The sequence below is a fragment of the Ambystoma mexicanum genome, chromosome 1q, assembly GCF_040938575.1.
Source record: "Ambystoma mexicanum isolate Mex_15411 chromosome 1q, UKY_AmexF1_1, whole genome shotgun sequence".
In the NCBI taxonomy this organism is placed as follows: domain Eukaryota; kingdom Metazoa; phylum Chordata; class Amphibia; order Caudata; family Ambystomatidae; genus Ambystoma; species Ambystoma mexicanum.
The window spans coordinates 1319830504-1319849518 of NC_090922.1; the positions used below are offsets into that span (position 1 = coordinate 1319830504).

Genomic DNA, 19015 nt, shown 5'->3' on the forward strand with positions numbered 1-19015 from the left:
TGCTGATTTGCTTTTTATTGGTCCTCTCAATTCTTTACACGTGCATCATCAAAATGACAGGTGAATTTGAAGCCCGTTTTATTTACCAGCACAGGGCAATACCATGTTGTGGAAGCAATTTTATGAGATCATGAGACAAAGCCCTGTAATCTATATTTTAATATAAATCATAAAGGGCACACAAGGGCTTAGTACTTCTGTGTCAATGAAGCGAACAAACATGTGGGGGAAAAGGGGCATTTAGACTTGAGATGTACTGAGCTGATGAACAAGAAACCTTAGGAAAGCGAAATGTGGGATTTTTGCTGTATTTAATAATGAATTGTCTCTTTGCAAGAGGTAGCGACCAATGCTAACATACTGTATGCACGTAAAAGCATTGGCAGAGCTAATAAATGTTACCCGTCATGTCAAGGGCAGCTACACATTACCCAATAAACCTCAACCTATGTTTTAAGGATAACAATTGTCACACAAGTACAAATGAGCACAATCAATATAGTACTTCTCACAAAGCATGTACAACATTTTTTTTTAAAATAGAGCCAACAGAAATAATCAGTCTATTAACACTGGGGCATCTGAGACCCAAGTTGACAGAGGCAACCAAGTGCAACTAAGGCACACAGCATGTTCACCTTTCAGAAAATTACAATGCCAGAGACCTACAAAAAGCAGGGCCTAATGACATTACTAAGTATGCTGTGTATTAATAAACATTTGCCACTTTACCTTCCATAGTAATAGTTTTTGGCTATAATATGAGTGAAAACCTAAATAGGAGATTTCACTTTAAAAATCGCAAGCTGGAATAAGTGTCTCAAAAATCTTGACTAACCTTAAAACTATAAAAGCTGTAAAAGAAAAACAATAAGCAGACTGACAAAGTAAAATACCAAGTTTGTACTGTCTAACCCTCAACCAAGGTAGAATGAGCTCAGATCAAGGCAGTTAGTTTACAAGCGAGTACTAGAGAATAAGGGACTGGCTTGGGACAGTTGAGTTTATGGACCCAAATTGCTAGTCAACTCAAGATTTACCAAGAGATGGTAGCACTGCAAACTAAGATTTACTTTGAATGTAGGATTTCCCCAGGCAGAAACAAAGGTGTTGTGTGACACACACACACTTGCTTTTGAGTTCATAATAAGTTACTTGCTTTTCACCTCTGAACTTTTCCTTAAGTGGAAAGTCACTTCTGGAAAGCTGCTCAATTAGTGCTATACAGTCAAATGTTATTGTTAACCTTAATTTGCTGTCCAAGACAAAATTACAATACAAAGGAAGTAAGACTAACCATCTCAAACTCCAGTTCTAAAATATTGGTTATGAAAGGTTGTCCTGGACAGTCTTCAAAGGCACCAGAAAGATTTAAATACATAGAAAGAGCAACCGGTTTAAGTGTGATTTAACCAAGTATGATAAGGGACAATACTAGTCCAAATCTATGAAATGTATGTTATTTGATTAGAACTACATCCATTCAGATTTCTTGTGAATACCCAACAATGGTTTTGTTCCGAGTGACTTTTTTGAGTGCAACAGCCCTATGCAGAAACCAGCATAGTTCATAAAAGGAATTGTATATGGTAAGAGTAAAAGCCCTTAATTGTCCATTCTTAATTGTCCATTGGGATCATGAAAGCCATTGACAATTTACAGAACCCTAAAATTGAAAGCAGAGGCCATACATAACATGTGAAGCAGAATTTGTACAGATGGATGGTGCTAAAATTCAATTTGGATCCAGATTAAACCAACTACCTGGAATCGGGACAACACTTTGCTTCCACACCTGCAAAATGTTATTCTAGGATTGATATTTCTGCTAAAAATGGCAAATATTTCCCAGATTTTGCATTGATCTAGGAAAAAATATAATGGGGTAGTTCCTTTTGAGTTTGACTTTGATGATACATCTTGCACTCCTGTTTGGATACTTCATGCAAGATGCATACAACGCTATTGGCAGTCCATGGATAGAAGAAAAAACCTGACTTTCTAAGTTGCTCCCTAAATGCAGAAATAAACCAGAGAAGAGGTGATTGGACCATACAAATGTGTTCACGCATTTGAGGGAGAAGAGGTCTCTCCATGTATTCAATTGCTTGCTCTTCAGAAGCTCCCAGTGTGGTCATGCTGCAATCACAGACAGGTATTTGGGAGTGGTATGGAATTTGTTGGACTCTGCTTAGAGAGCAGTCCTTTCAAAAGTCATACAGTTGGGAGAAGGCAGGTGTTCAAGTCAGAGGCGAGCTCAGTTCGCTAACAATCCCCAGGGACCATTGTGGATGAGGATGTTCTACGTTGCCTTTGCTGTTAGTTCTGCAAACACGCAGTTTGAATTGATTTTCTCCTACACCACACCAGCCGCAAGAGCGTTGTTACCTCAGCTCGAACAATAGAAGTATTGCTGCATTGCATTGCTTGGAGACAACCCGCTTCTTCATTGCCACTCCGGTTAAGTCGATAGACCCGACCCTGGTGGCTTGTGAACAGCGACCTTTGAACCTCCACATCGAATTGACTCACCTGCACATCCTGGACTGGAACCAACTTGCTGCCATCAATCATCGACCACCAAACCGAACCTGGGGACTGCCTGATCTGCCCAGCTCGAGTAGACGATTCGAAGCCGCAGCAACCTCCCATATGACCCAGACTCAACGAGACTACCACATCCTGAAAACGAAATGCACCCACGCATGACAAGGAAAAACCTGGTTCTATGCTGTCAAACAAACACATCATTTGAAAAAGGTATTACTGAACTATATCTGCCCCCAATATCCATCTGTGGGCCATAGAGGTTGGATAGGTCATTTGAATCCCTTTAGTAACATCAATAAATATCCAGTTTGACTTTTAAATTGCCTTTTATTCCTATGTAATTACCCAGAGTGTTGCATCTATTCTATCTTTGCATATTCTGTGTTCATTCTACAGGGAAGAGTTTTCACAGTGTTTTCTAGTACATTATTATTTTACATGGTGTGTTTGGGTTAAGTATGTACATTTGCATAGGACTTGGATTGGCATTCCTTTATTTTGGACTGTTATACTTCGCTCATTGGGTGGCTACTGAACTACATTCACAACCCTCTTGAGAGAATAGCTTTCGCTCGGCCCATGTTACCACAAAAGGCAAGGAGGTATATCTCTTAACTGCATCTGTTTTACTTTTATTATTGTGTTGGCTTTTGACTTGTAGAAGTGCGAGGGCGGTGTAGGCTCTTTTTCCTCTACTCACACGTGTACTCCTGCAGGGCAGAAGGTAATTTATCACAGCAGATTATCACTTTTTCCATGTAGGAAAAACTGTGGCGAATTAGCAAATATTCTGGAATGACTGCACTGGTGAGTGTTGCCCTTGCCCTAAAACTGTTTCAAGTGCATCACATTCAGCATTAAGATTGCATGTAGTTATCCTGGTGGCTTGATGAAAATCTGACCATCGATTTTGCTAGTCTGAGTTTAAAAGAGTTCTACTGCAGGAAACAAGGTTGAACACTGAAATGAAATTGCTATCAGGTTACATCCTGTAAAAGGCAGGTCACCAAGGGTCTTAATTAAACCATATTATCAGCAAGCCATGGAGATAAATACTGGTAGTCCAATTTCCCAATCAACAGTCCCAAACAACCACCGCCCCCTCCCTTGCCTCAGGTTGCTTCATTATTTCAAATATCTATTTGAGACCAGGTCATCCATTTACGAAAGACAACAATCCAGGTAGTGCTTGAATTCTAACCAGCACAGCAAGCTATCCCAGTACATTTAGGCTAATCTCAAAGCAGTTATGTTGACAAAATTAAATGACTTCTGGAATATCTGTGGTAAATAAAAACTTGGAAGGCGATCGGTTACGAATGTTTGATCCCATGCAACCAAGAACTCTAAACTGACTGAATAAAGACAACATGCCAACTATGCTACATTTCATCAGGATAATTTAAAAAAACGTAACTAAAGGTTTTCCTGGAAGGCAACATTTAGGAACAGACTCGCTCATCTATTCTGAACTGGCTCTGCAAGCACCGTTTACCCAAAGCCTGTATGCTCTTCTTGAAAAATAGCACTGGTGGAAGGAAAAGTAGGATGCACTGTGCACATACATTTTAATGGAGAAATATTTATCCTGGCTGCTATTTGAAAAAAGCTATCCAAAAATAAATAAATAAAAATCACAGTAGATGTATGGTCTGAAAACCAGATTGTTATTTTGCTAAGATTTCTCAGTACAATCACCAAGCAACCAAGGGAAACACTTGCAAAGGAATAAATGAACATTTCCGCGACATATTGATGAACATACATAAGCTAAAAGGTTGCTAGGACAAGCTGCAAGAACCAGAGTTATAAAAGAATATGAACCACGTGCAGATTTTAACAACTTGTAAATAAAAGGGTATGAGCTCTTCTTGAAAGTCCAGAAAATGAAACGGCATGGTTGGATATGTCCAATGGAGGCAACTGCAATAAACACATCTTTTCTAGGCTCTAGTTGATCCAGGGACCTCTATGGACTTACCTAAAGTATGTCTAGTCACTTCCTTACCATCACTATTTAATGGTCAAAATATAAGCTTTGGTCATGCGTGTAAATGGAAAAAAGTGCTAATTTCATATGCCAACACCAAGATTGTGACACAAGAATGTGTGCTAGAAACCATCCCAATTTAATTTCCAAAAATATGCTAGAGTTCTTCAATACAATAGGAGGCTTTCATTTTTCCTAGAATTTAGACAAGCTGCTCAAGCATTATATTCTCTCTATATAAAATGGCAATACATAGTCACCTCCTTCGGCTACTGGAAATTTCACTGCCGTGAATGTTTTGCAGCATGTTGAAGAACAATCCAAGGGAGTACAACTTTTATTCAGTATTATGGCCAATGTTAGGGAGGAGGAGTGTACCCCTTTGTGGAATTCCAGACAGGATTGGTTTAAGTAGATTCGATTTAAACATTAGCAAGGGATGCAACAAACCCTGGCAGAATGCATAGTGGAACTAGACTTCGAGATTTTGGCAGGGTAAGATGGATCCAGACTCCAGTCTCTCATTCCAGTACTAAAATATTGTGCCGTATTTACAATGAAGATACATAAGACAAAACTAAGTTAGTTTTTAGAGTAGGTATTTAAAAGATTCATAGTATTTACCAACCAAAATCTATCTGCTAGTAAGAGAATACACCTAACCAGGTTAGTGCATGGTATGATGGAGGACATACTTTGTAACTGCCCTCTGTTGAAGTCAGGTATATTTAGATCATTTTTAACATGTGAAAGAACTGAGTGAATATACCCACTGCTGCAGTCGTATTACCATACTGCTTTATGTGCCAGTCTAAAGAAACACAGCAAGCACGAACCACAACAAACATCAATGGAAGACGGCAGAGGAAATTGTTCATGAAAAGGTATCACCTGGAGGCACTCTGGAAAACTAAAATCTAGATTTTGACCTGCACAGCAGACCACTAGCACGGACCACACGTACTTTGGGAGGTGAAGCAAGAGCTTCTGAAGCTATCAGTATTAAAGAAATCAAAGTGTTATGTTAAAACGGCCTCGATTAAGGAAAGACCTCATAACCTACAGAACTGTTGCCATGGGCCATAAGTACCTGGAGGGACCACCATTTAATCAGTTTCTCGACTAACATAGAGCCTAAAAAACAGAAAGACACTGATATAGTATCACCGCTCCCTACTAGAAGCAAAAATCACTGTGGAGAAATTACTTCCACTCCTCCTACCTACCCTTCCTCTACCACCAACACCACTGACATTAACATACTTGCAGCAACTTTCAATAATACTATGATGAGAGCCCTTAACACTACTGTGCCAGTCGAACTTTGCAAAAGCAATTAAAAATCTAACCTGAACACTTGGTTCACACCCCAGCCTAAAGAATTAAGGCTCAATAGAAGACAACTCCAAGCTATCTGGAGGCACTCGCCCACAGAGGAAAACAAAACTATTCAATTAATAGTTTCCAAAGCAAATTCTAACTCCAAAGAGCTTTTAACAATCCTCCGAGAAATGAAAAACCCCATTACACCCACAGATAATGTCCCGAAAGATAAACAATGGTGCACTAGCATCCAAAATGCTTAATCTAATAAAATTGCTACTCTGCAGACTAACATCGCTACTAAAAAAGCCTCTCTGCGCCCCACCGAGGAGCACCCCACATACTTTCAATCCTATCAAGAAAATGCTGTTCTGCTTCACCAATATCTCCATATTGGAAACTGAAAGGGTTATACTCTCTTTGAAGCCTTCCAACTGCCAGGGTGATAGCTGCCCAACACAAATAATCAAGGACTCAGCCAGAGAGTAAGCACCCTTTATCTCCAAGCTCATTAATGATTCCTTTAAATCGAGGACTGTCCCGATCAGCCTCAAAGAATCGTGGGTAGTCCCACTTCTCAAGAAAAACTCTTGACCTGGCCATCCCCACTAATTACAGACCCATCACCACGGTCCCTTTTCTCCTCAAAATCATTGACAGAGTAGTCTACATCCAAATCCAATCCTATTTGGAGGCTAACCATCTATTAGGTGCACGCCAATCTGGTTTCAGACCACAACACGGGACTGAAACGGCGCTAATCGACCTAAAGATTCAAATCGACGAGTTGAAGGATACAGGTAAAACAACTATGCTACTCCTCCTCGACCTCTGTAGCCTTTGACCAGGTGGATCATGCAGTGTTATGCGAACACCTAGCGTCAGCTGCAAATTTCACGTGCGATGCCATAGCCTGGGTTCAATCCTTCCTAACCAACTGTACGATGAGTGTTCTCCCCCTCAGCATCAGCGGACCCAATTCAAATCACCTGTGGCGTTCCACAAGGCTCATGCGTCTCCCAACAATGTATAACATCTTTACTATGCCACTCTTCGACAAACTTGACAGACTGGGACATTTACCAACTATGCGGATGACACCCAGATCCTTATACCCCTTTCGGGTAACTTCGTTGAGGACTCGGCTCTAGTAAACAGGATATACCTCCTCATTCAGGCATGGATGGCCTCACATGGCCTCTGTCTGAATGACGATAAAACTGAGATTTTGATTCTGGGATCCGACTCCAACCTAAAAAATTTTAATCCCAGCTACGCTGCATTCACTATTGATGGCAACGTCATTAAAGTAGTCTCCCAGGTAAAAACAAAGTTTTTACCTTGATTTTACACTATCCCTAAAAAAACAAGTCAGCTCCATGGCTTCATCCACAGCTTATACCTGTAAACTAATCAGGGCCGGCAGACCGTTCTTATCCACATCTAGCTGCATTACTCTCGCTAATGCATTAATTATGTCAAAACTGGACTACTGTAATGCCTAATATGCAGGTGCCAACAAGAACATCCTCAATAAAATGCAAATTTTACAAAATACTCTGCGAGCAGCCTTGAACATACAGCGCAGAGAACATATAGCCAACTTCAGAAGAAGCCAGCACTGGCTAAAAAACAGTGATAGAATACGACTTAGAGTGACATCGCTCACCTATAAATGCCTTAACAATGCTGCATACCCATCAAACAAACTGACCAGAAAAAACCCAACGCACAATACCAGATCCTCTAACCACCTCTGTCTAACAATCCCTAGATTTAGACTTTACAAAGCTGGTGGAACAAGCTTCCCTGTCATAGCTGCCCGTTCCTGGAACTCACTACCCACGGCCATCATAGCGGAACAGCCTTACTCTAGTTTTAGACGCAACATGCTGAACTGGTTACGAACGAATGACAGTTAAGAAACCGCTTACCTACTAGTGACTCTTACCGTGTTACATCTCTGCATACCTTTTGATCTCCTAAATACCCTCTGGGTATTGCGTATCCCGTGCCTCTAACTGTATGTATTGTAAATGTCATGTGATGTTTGTATTGACCTGTCTGTTGTAACTAAGTCTTAAACATTCTTGTATCTGCTGCGCCCAGCTACCCAAGGGTTTGGTGCGCATTATCAAATAAACAAACTTGTTACAACTCGAATCCCAATTATTCACTTATAAATAATATTAGGATTCACAGTATAGCATTACCTTCCTTCATGAAGATTGCAGTACTTAGTTCTTGCTTTTCCTACCTTATGTGTTGTTGGCATTTGCCTAAAACCACAGTTGGAATCAGAAAAGTAGTTAATAGTTTGTTAACTTCAATAGTTCTCAATGGGGCTCCAGACACATCCTTTCACATGCTGACACAACCGTATCTATAAATTGGATGTCACTAATTGCCACTCCTTCTTCCATACATCTTTTTCTACATACCCTGAAGGTTGTAGCATGACATATGCACACTGGGAAAGAAGGGTGTGCTGTGAAGTAGGACGAGTTAGAACGAAATGTTCTGGAATCACCAGGAGGGTAATCATTCTTTGATCTTTTCTGGCTCCCCGTCCATCCCATCTGGATGGAACAGCTGAAAACTCAGAAATGGGTGAGAGCATATGCTGATAGGTAAAACCAAAGATGTTGTGCAAAACCTCCTGGTACTAAGATGCAGTACTCAATGAAGATTTGGGGTGTCTTATATGGTTGCCCTACACATTTAGAAAATAGTGACATGCATCATGAAATCCACAGATGCTGCTTTTGCTCATTTGGAATGTACATGAAGTCAGGTCTCAGAGGCACTGAAAGGCCACCAAGCTCAAAGTTTGATGAAATACAATTCATCTGGCTAAGGTCGCCTTAGTAGTTTTTTGCGCCATAGGTACATTTACGTGAAGGTTCAAAAAGGGAGATATTTTTCTGAATAGCCAAATATGCTAAAGGAAAAAATCATGAGCCTTTGAAATGCATGATTATATAAAATGTCTCTAGATGAAATATGCGGTCCAAGGTTGAAAACCCAGAAAGCATTAGTTAAGGAACTTCTAACCACAGCTCAGGGATTAAAGATGTCAGTTCGAAAAACTACCTTATCTGTATGAAATCCAAGGAAGGTTTCTTTGCTGAACAAAGCACAAAAACAACAATTGTTCTAGACAATGAACAACAATTGTTCTAGACAATGTTTTGCCAACCAAAATACAGTTTTCCAAGAAAAATTCAGATCATTTGAAACCATAACCTTGAAAGGATTGTGCATTGAGGAGCAAATATTAAGGTACCATTGAGAAGTCAAACTGTAATAGGTGAGCGATGGAAGGGGATAAAGATGCAGGCCCAAGTGATTATTTGTTGCCTCATTGTTACTGAAGAAATATTAGAAGAGTTCAGTGAAGCAAAGCGGCCATTGCATAAAAAGACAAGAGACATCCAATGTTGCAATGAAACCAATGTCCGGATGAGTATTCATTTTCTCATACATACTGTTTAAGGGTACAACTTTTCTTCCTACATAAACTCATTTGAAATTACTTAATGAGCAAGTAAACCTGCTGCTCAAGTACCAGAATCTCGAGTTTGGTGCTAGAGGGGAGGGGTGGAGAATGCAGCACCGTTCTGAGTATGTAGATATGGTACTTCAAGTAGTATCTGGAATTTGCTGCCTTAAAACCGAGGGAGATCTAAGACCAAACCTTGCATAGTCAAGTATGAACCACCAGAATCGGAGTTGAGTTGTTGGATGACCTGAGCCCTACATAGGTCCTCAGAATCTGAACACTGCTGGACCACTTCAGGAGGAGAGTCTTCCAAAGAATAACCGGTAGAAATCAAGAACTCTTTGAAATGCACATTGATGCCATGAGGCATAGTTGAAATAACGGATGACAGCATTCTGAACAAATGTTACCCTGTCCTGAGTATGGAAGGCTTTTCCTTGCTTACAGTCCAGGATTGTAATATGGAACTCAATTCTTTGCATAGGTAACGATTCTGATCGGTTGACAGAAATGCACAGCTCCAAGAGTGTTGGACACCTTGTGGAGACTCTTGAGGCTTTAATTTGCAGATGCATCTTAAATCAAACAAAAGTCCAGGAAGGACTAAAGCTGCATTCCCTTTCGAAGGAAATATGCTAACACTGAGAAACTATTTGAAAGACTCTTGGGGCTGTATTTCAGTCAAGTGGGAGACACCTGTACTAGTAATGAGCACGGTTGGTGGAAAAGATGCGTATGTCTTTCCAGAGTTTTAATGTGTAACTAGGCATCTTGAAGGAGATCCAAGAAACACATTCAGCCACTTGCTCGTACCATGACCAGAATATTAGCTTGTGTCACCCTGGAAAATGTATCTCGATCAAGAAAATGCCAGATACATTGTAGCGGTCCAGAATGGATCTCATTCTCCCACATGTCTGACCCTTGTGATATTTAAAGACCCTCTAAAAGGCATTATTCTGAAGAAGTCTCTTGACTTCCTGAATCAACTCGGTTAACACATTTTAAATTTTGGGGGCATATCACTTCCCCTAACACTGGTCCCAGTGTAAGGGAATAACTCTGGTTGATTATCCATTGTTAATAGAAGGATGATACTCTGCCACTGGCTAGAGATTTGTGTTCCTTAATGGAAGTTGTCATCGCATGGACGCATCAGCTGTAGTGGTGGCAGCCCATCCGCACCTTGTAGACCCATTGATGCTGGATTACAGCACAGTCTTTTGCAGAGTGCCGGGCATCACAGTTTGGAAGGGCAGGGATGGTTTGGAAGAGGTTTTAGCAGTTTGAGAACACCTTTCTGAAAAAGGTCTCCCTAAATCGGATCTACTTTATTTTTATGGGCACATTTAGCTCCCCTTTGTCATTTAAGGAAGGTAAATCCCTCTGCATTCCCCCTCAACCGCCACCATTCCCAAATTTATTTTCTAGCCTGTGAAGAATCTGAGGATGTCATCATTGCCTTCCCTGGGGTAGCCTCTTCCCATGTTGCCAGGGGACGGCAGCCACTACATGATCCTGACCCAGGGGGCTGCTATACGAGGGCAGACCAAGTGACTGAATGCATTTCTTGGATCTCCTTCAAGATTCCTAGTTCCACATTGAAAGACATAAGCATCTTTTCCACCAACCGTGCTCATTACTAGTTCAGGTACCTTCCATTTGACTGGAATGCAGCCCCAAGAGTCCTTTAAATAGTTTCTCAGTGGTAGCATATTTCCTTCGAAAGGGAATGCATCTTTAGTCCTTCCTGGACATTTGTTTGATTTAAGATGCATGTGCAAATTGAAGCCTCCAGAGTCTCTACAAGGTGTCCAACACTCTTGGAGTTGCGCATTTCTGTCAACTGACCAGAATCGTTAGCTATGCAAAGAATTGAGTTCCATATCACAATATTGGACTGTAAGCAAGGAAAAGCCTTCCATACTCAGGACGTGATCCTCAGGGAGATGGAATGACATCAATGGAGGAAGGCACTTACCCCAATTCCCCTTTAGGGAAGTTTGCTCCATTCCCCATGCCTTAATGACATATTGTGACACTCTTGCCTCAACCCTGTACCAGATCTACTTTAAACACTCCACAACATGACAAAGAACCATATACCAGTCACTGAGATGAGGAAGAAGCAAGGAGCAGTAATCATCACTCAAAAAAGTATCTCATACCAATTCCCTCAACATCACATAAGGGATGCTGTGATCACCAATGGGACGAGGAAGCGAGATCGAGCAATGAGGATCTCGCAGACCGGCAAGCCCACAGAGCAGTCTAGTCTTTGGAAACTGCAATCAGCCCAGCAACTTTAAAACTGCTACCACAGCAGATGGGAAGAGACAGGAGAGCTGTGGAGGCTGGAGGACACAGCGTCCTGCACGGAATACCACTGGCATAGCAGGAGAGTAAACGCTGAAGGAGAAGGTTTCACAGCGCAGCCAAACAGCAGCGGAGGAAGTGAGAAGGCAGACGTCTCAATGCCCATGCGCGAGAAGCAGCGAGAACCGTGTACCGAGTTGGCAAAGGCACACCTGTTGACATGGAGCATGCCGAGCCAGAAACCAGAGAGGAAAGAGCACAGAAGCACAGGAAACAAAACAGCACCCAGTAGGCACAGGGAAGTCAAAAGGATTACCTGGTTGCCTCAAAGTGTGCGCTGCTCGAGAGCAAACTGAAAGTAATGAGAAGGTTAACATACCTGCAAGCTGTACAAGAGGGGTCACTGAACCATTGTTGAGAGGAATGTAGTAAAAACAGGAACAATACACCAACACTTGTCCAAAGTCGTTTCATGGTTAAAAGGAAAAATACTTATAAATGAATGTATCAAATTTCTGCTAGGAGAATACACCAGGTGAACGTGAATACTTATAAATATCTGAAAGTCTAGGTAGGAGAATAGACCAGGTGAAGGTAAATGCTTACAAGTAAATGTATGAACCAGTAAATGTATGAACACCCCTGGTGAAGGTAAATGATTACAAGTAAAAGGCAAAAGGCCTGGCAGGAAGGCATACTAGGTGAAGCGAAGTATTTTTGAAAGATTGCATGACGCACTGGTTGGGGGAGTATGCCAGACCCATGCAAGTGTGTGTATAAGTGGTAAGAAACTCAAGGAGGATACCTACCCTTGAGTTCATGAACAGTGAGAATCTTAAGAGCCATACCTTTGAAATCCATATTGATGGTAAAAACAATCTATAATCCATATTGATGGTAAAAACAATCTATAGGAAGAGTCATGCCCTTAGGATTATGAGTTGTATGTTAAAGAAGAGAAATCTGAGGAAAGTTGGAGTTGAATCCTTTTGTTGAATTTGAACATTTGAACACTTTAAGAGTCAAAGACAATGGGCCTCATTACGAGTCCGGCGGTAAAACCGCCTGGTTACCGCCGGACTCTTATTACCATTCCGCCTCCGTGATTCCCGGAATTACCGGGGCATTACAACCCCGGTTTTCCGGGAATCACGGAGGCGGTATGGTGTTAATCCCCATTCCCAATGGGACTCGATGGGAATGGGGATCATGGAAACACCGGCAGCATCTCGTAATGCTGCCGGTGTTTCCGGAACATCACCTCCTGCCTGCAGGAGTCGGGATCAGGCAGTCCGGAAACAACGGTGGCGGCGGGTTTACCGCCACCGTTATTTCCGGACCGCCTGATTTATAATGAGGTCCAATACCCTTTACACCTTAGAATTCGTTTTAGAGTGTGAGGGTCAGAATAGGTTTACGGTCACAGGACATATTTTGTTGGGCAGCTTGACAAAGGACAGACCCATTAGTTTTGGTTGAGGTAGGGAAAAACCTCCTAAAATAGGGATAGTGAGGCATTTTCCAACTACCCTTTTTGTTTCAATACATGTTTATAGCCAGAATCTTGAGTCATCTAGGTCTACTTCTCATTTCTGGCTCCTCACAAACCCTTTAAAGCTTTTACCTTTGTAAATGTGTCTGTCAATGTCTTTCAGAAAGAGGTTATTGGGAAAAGCATTTGTAGCAGAGGAAGACGAGTTGTAATCATAGCAGATGTGTAATTCATTAGACTCATCTGTATTGGGTGAAACATGTTTCTCCATTAAATGCAAGGTCCTTACACATTAGCCTACAGGTTAGAAACGACGGGCTAGGAAGATCCATAGTTAAATCAACAGCTCATGAGTTTTAACAATAATATTGTTGATAAACTGCAATTGTTGCAGGTAAGGCAATATCAAAATGAAAACTCGGCATCATCTACAGGAAACCGGTCAGCAAATTCATCCAGGTTGTGTGCAGGACAGAAGGACAAGCCAGACCAGAGTTCACCATTTTAAACTGGGTTTCTTACAAAGAAAATGGGGTATTGGTTCCAAGAGGATATCTCTCATTGTTTTCCTCTTGGCCACCATGCGTCGGGATAACTTTACTTCCCAGCTTCAGTTCCTACTTGTGTACCACTCGAGATACTCCCCCCTCCTCCACACCCCCCCAGCACTGATGGCATCAGTACAGAGGCTATTCTTCTCTCACCGTCCTCCGGCAACCACCTCTCACGAGCGGGTCCCTCTTGGGCTGCTTGTCCACTTCATAGCCTCTTGGTAGGCTTCCTCCACACAGGTGCTCGTTGAACACCTGTTCCTCCATGCTTCTTGGCTGTCTGCAGGTCAGCGTTTCTCCTGGGTGTCTCTGCATGTTTGCTTCCCTCCTCCGACTTTTATGATGCCACATTGAGGCTTCTGCAGTTTCCAGAATAGTCCTTTCTTTGTGTTGTTATGCTCAGCCTAACTCCACTGGGTTTCTTCGTCCCAGTGTCAGGCAGTTCTTTATTCTTTCCTACTCCTTAGTGTTTACCTCTTCTCAGTACCAGATAGATATTTATCTTCAGTAGAGACACTACAACAACAGATGTAGGGGGATTCAAGTTTTGTAGATATTTATTGGACTCTGAGTGAGATTATCCCCAAGGGGGAGTCTCTCCCTGTCCCGAATTCCACCACCCATAGGGGGAATATCACATAGTGGCTCACCTCCCTAGTCTCAAAATGAAAGACTCCCCCCCCCCCCCCCTGGGGAGAAGTGACCAAATCCCTCAATTCATCGCAGCTGTCACAGTATTGTAGATTCTAACAGGCCAATACTGATGCAGTATTCACCAGACATAACAATGGGGTGGCATTTTTGTAAGATTTCTTGTCTTGGATTTCCTAAGCGTTGATCCTATTGCTTAGAACTCAGGATAGTTGAGTGCTAGCTCTTAGCCCTTTCCTGCTTTTATTACTACAGAACGAGCAAAAACATGACTAGACTCACCTTTATTGACCTTGTATTTTAGAAACTGTGCCTTGAATATTTTTCTCTGCCTATGTGGTCAATCTATTAATAAATATCCTGGATTTCTTTCAGGTTGAAGACTATTTCAAGCCTTGCATAGCTTTCTCAATATAGGCATCACTGGATGTACATGAGGAATCCTGTGAAATCCGAACTTGGATAGAGTGGCATTGATTTCCAAATCCTGGGAAAGGAAATATTGTGGCACAGATAGGTACATTGTGCAGCATTTATGCTTAATATAGTTATAGTAAACTACTAAACTTACAGAATTCCATTCCTAGTGTCCTTGTACCTCTAGTTTGAAAACTAGCACTCGCAAAGGGAGATCCTTCTTTTAAGTGATGTGTGGGCTTGTGGCCACTGGATAACAAATTGTCACGGACACCATATTTTGTGCCCAAGTGTATTTCCAAACATTTAGCGGCACATTTAATATTGACACATTTTGCATGCTTTTGTTGCGAGCAAGAGGATTTGCCTTATCAGAATTAGCACAGGTATTACTCCCCATTCCAGGTTTCACAGACGCTTGAAAAATCTGTGGTGTTACAGTTTTCTGAATTGGTATAGTTGATCTGGGGGCACTGAATAATAATACTTTGCAACGGCCAAGTCTTCTGATTCAATACAGATGATGCAATCACCTCTTAGTACCGAAGTGGAATCTACGGAGTAGCGTCCCGGGCCAACTTGATCAGTGGAACTTTAGGTACTGGACAAGACATTTTTCTCTACAACCCTTAAACCAGCAGGGGGACATATTAAGCCTCTTCCTACATTATGATCACTATGATGTCACCTCTGATGCAACGTATGATGATTAGCATACAAGTACTCGGGAGCTGTGCCTGGTGCCAGAGGTTTTACATTCTCCAGAACCTTACAATGCCAGCCTTGGTTAGCAAGAATCAACCATGTTAAGACATGTGGAAGTAAATCTTAGGCATCATTGGAACACATGATATTGTTTGCGGACCCTCGGAGGAGAGGGACTGGACTTGGGTGGGTCAGTCACCCACTTGGGATGCACAGGTGTTGGAACTGACAGGACCCTGAGGTTTCCGGCATGCAGAAGGCCAAACAACATTTGGGATATTGCTAAGGTTTAAAGGACCTTTACAAATGTATAACTTTGTCCATCGTGAAAAGATTGCCCATTACTGCGGGATCTCTAGGCTGAGAAATGGGTTCTTACTCACCAGGAAATACTCACTTGCAAATGTGATAACTCTTCCCTAACCAGGTAGTTCACAACCCTGAAATGGAGACCTTCAGATCTGCAACAGAAGATAGTTTTAATACAGCTGCCCTCGTCACCCCATAAAACTGCTTGCAACTTGATACAATATCAAACGTAGCCTGCAGAACTGGACCCTTACTGGATATGACCTGTAGTAATTCACTCAGATATCAAGCCAACACAGAACACAAATGAGCTCACCGGGGTAAGATTTTCGTAGCAAAGCACCCAGGCCCAGTGTTGATTAGCTACACAAAAGTGCCTGCCGCAACAGATGCATTTCTTGAAATTAAAAACCGACAGTATGAGCAAAGGGAGACTGATGAAAAACCAATCCTGGATGAAAATAAGACAGGATACTCCACTTGTAGTGACAAAATGAGTCCCTGTCCAAAGTAAGAGAGGGTGATGAGGATTTACAGACCTGCTTATATGTGGAAAGCACTAACAGGGAGGGATGGTTGGTCATGTTCTATTTTTAAAGGCAGTTGGGTTTAAAGAGACTCAGTAAAAAAATATTTTAATTTATGCACACTTTTCTATCGGATTCCGTTAGCAGCAGAAGTCAACTCTCAACCAATTGGGAAAGAACGCAATCAGAATGACAGTTCAGCAACAACTAAAAACAATTTAAATTGGAGGGTGGGCGTCAGCACATAAGAGTATGAGGGCTGCCCTGAAAGCATCCACAATTTACTGTTTTACAGAATGCATCAGTTTGAATGAATTAAGAGTATTCTGTCAATTCACTTCATGACTTGTGAGTCTCGTAATACTTAGTCTTTGTAGAAGTTTAAAATATATTTACCATTATATAACTTAGATTCCCCTTTTCCAATGTGTTCAATATATTTACAAGTTAATACAACACATTTCCATTAATGACAGCTATTTTTCACTCAATGACACAACAAAAAGTTTATGGAGCAGCGTGCTTCCATTCAGAGTCTTTGTAAGGGCTACGCAATACTCGAGAACAATCCTGACGCTGCCAAGTCTTTCTTTGTAGTGGTTGTTACGTACATAGTTCCATTTCTTTGGAATTGCTTTTCATGTTGTTGTTTGTTCCTTCACCAAAAACGTGATGGAGCCAATTACGTACAGTCCGCATCATGCATCATATAATGAAACAGGACAATATCTAAAGTGGGGACAAGATTAAGGATATAAAGAATTTGAACTTTTTTTGCAGAGATGCTGATTGGGTGGTAATAGAGTATCAAATATACTTAGAAGGTTTTGTCCCATTTCTTTTAGACGCCCGGTTGCTTTGAAATGTTTGTTAGACAAGTTTGTTATTCTTTAATATTTTAAAATTGTTCTACCATACATGCACACACCAAGTAGTAAGTGGTACTGCGCTGAACAATGGCAGATTAGTTTCCTGTGTCAGAGGATTTATTTACTTCTGTAATTCATGTTCCTCTGTAGGAGCGTTGATGTTCACATGGTGACCATCTAACAAAAACGCTCAAATTTAAACAAATATATTACAACTATCACTCATTTAATTTTTTAACAATCCATTATTTGTCAGGTTGCACCATTTTACTGGATGGTTTCCCATGGCGTACAATATGTTTTTCCAAACTGTCCAAAATAGAAACTACTATTCGGTGAACATCTGGATCAGTATGGGGGTTTTCCTTAATCCGATAGAGGTGTTGCAATCCATCTTCTTCAATTAACATACTGCAATATCTTGAGGCTGAAAAGAAGATGAGACAAGTTGGTGTTTAATTGTGCTGCAAAATGAGAAGCAACTGCAAAAAACAGTATCAATATTTCTGAAACTAACATTTTTGAAGTTCAGGCCACACCAAAACACAATTTTTCTGCATTAATTATATTACATCATATATATTTAAGGCAAATGAAGCCAAACCAAAAATAAGATTGTATAAACAAACTTTAAAGACCCCTTTCAAATCGCAGTTTATTGCGCTTTACTAACCAAAAGATTGTTGGCAAAAGGATGCCAACTGGACCTGGACTTGAGCAATGGAACATAAAAACGTATACAGATCAGAGGCTAATAAGGCAATGATCCTCAGAGGTCAGAGAGAATTGAAAAGTAACGTTTTTGCATTTGTTTATTTGTAGAAAACAAAAGGTGCACTGCAGTTTACACCAGAAGATGATCACATTAAGTGAGTTTTCAAAGAACCTCCATAAAGCACTACAGCGATCAGAAGTCTTCCGTTTGTTGGAATAGTGAGAGGAAGGAGAATTCCTTTGTCAATTAATGCCCATCACAATCTGAAGGGGAGATGGAAGGGGTGTGTGCGATTAGAACGGTAATCTTCTCATATCATTTATAAGCCTTTTCCTATAGTTGATGCAATGGAGCCAGGTGCACCCCTGACATAGGTTGAGAAATGCATCAACATAGAGGGCTTCAATGGGGAATGCCTATGGTTAAAAAGCAAAAAATTGAAGTGGCTGGCCTGCAATATACCCCACAAAGAGCAAATCGCATACACACACCTGCCGGGTCTGTGGCTCAGTGGACTAATGCATCCACTATAGGGACCTGTGTTTGACCTCATGGTCACAGGTTCAAATCCCGGCAGGCCCACTCAGCCCTTCACCCTGCCGAGGTCGATAAAATGAGTGGCATTAAGTTGGATAACAATCATCTGTTATTAGCGCCAAGAAGCCCCTTCGGGTGAAAGTGCGCTTTACAAATATGCCTGTTATGTTACACCTCCTCCCTACTGTGAGCTGTTGGACTGGCAATAATGAACATTGGTATGGCCTGCACAACAGCTGGAGGATGACCAAATCGGTGGCAAGACAAGGACGAGCCACAGTTGAGGTAGGGATGCATTCCCGCCTTTGTCATTTTGACAGCGGTTTCTTGGATGACTGACCTTGCAGGGCATCTAAGACCTACAAGTCTTGCCTAAAGCCTCTTACCTTCCCCTCTCATCATTGCGAAGTAAAGACCATCATGGTGACATCAATGTAAGGTGCGGTCTGGCGGTCATGTGTACTGGGTCAAACATATAACATTGGGGCTCTGGTGTCATGGGTTTCTTGGTACCAGTAGTAATTAATGGGGCCTTTACGTTGGTTGTGTATGAGCATGAAA

At 41.5% G+C, this 19015-nt stretch overlaps 1 protein-coding gene across 1 annotated transcript in view; it reads right to left on the reverse strand.

Annotated features, from left to right (window-relative positions):
* Window positions 1–17199: 17199 nt before the first annotated feature.
* ZYG11B (zyg-11 family member B, cell cycle regulator) overlaps window positions 17200–19015 on the reverse strand; it is a 682105-nt gene continuing 680289 nt past the window's right edge. Inside the window, exon 14 of the mRNA XM_069642180.1 lies at window positions 17200–17629. Coding sequence (XP_069498281.1) covers window positions 17448–17629 — 182 coding nt within the window. The 3' untranslated portion in view covers window positions 17200–17447. The remainder of the gene's footprint in view (window positions 17630–19015) is intronic.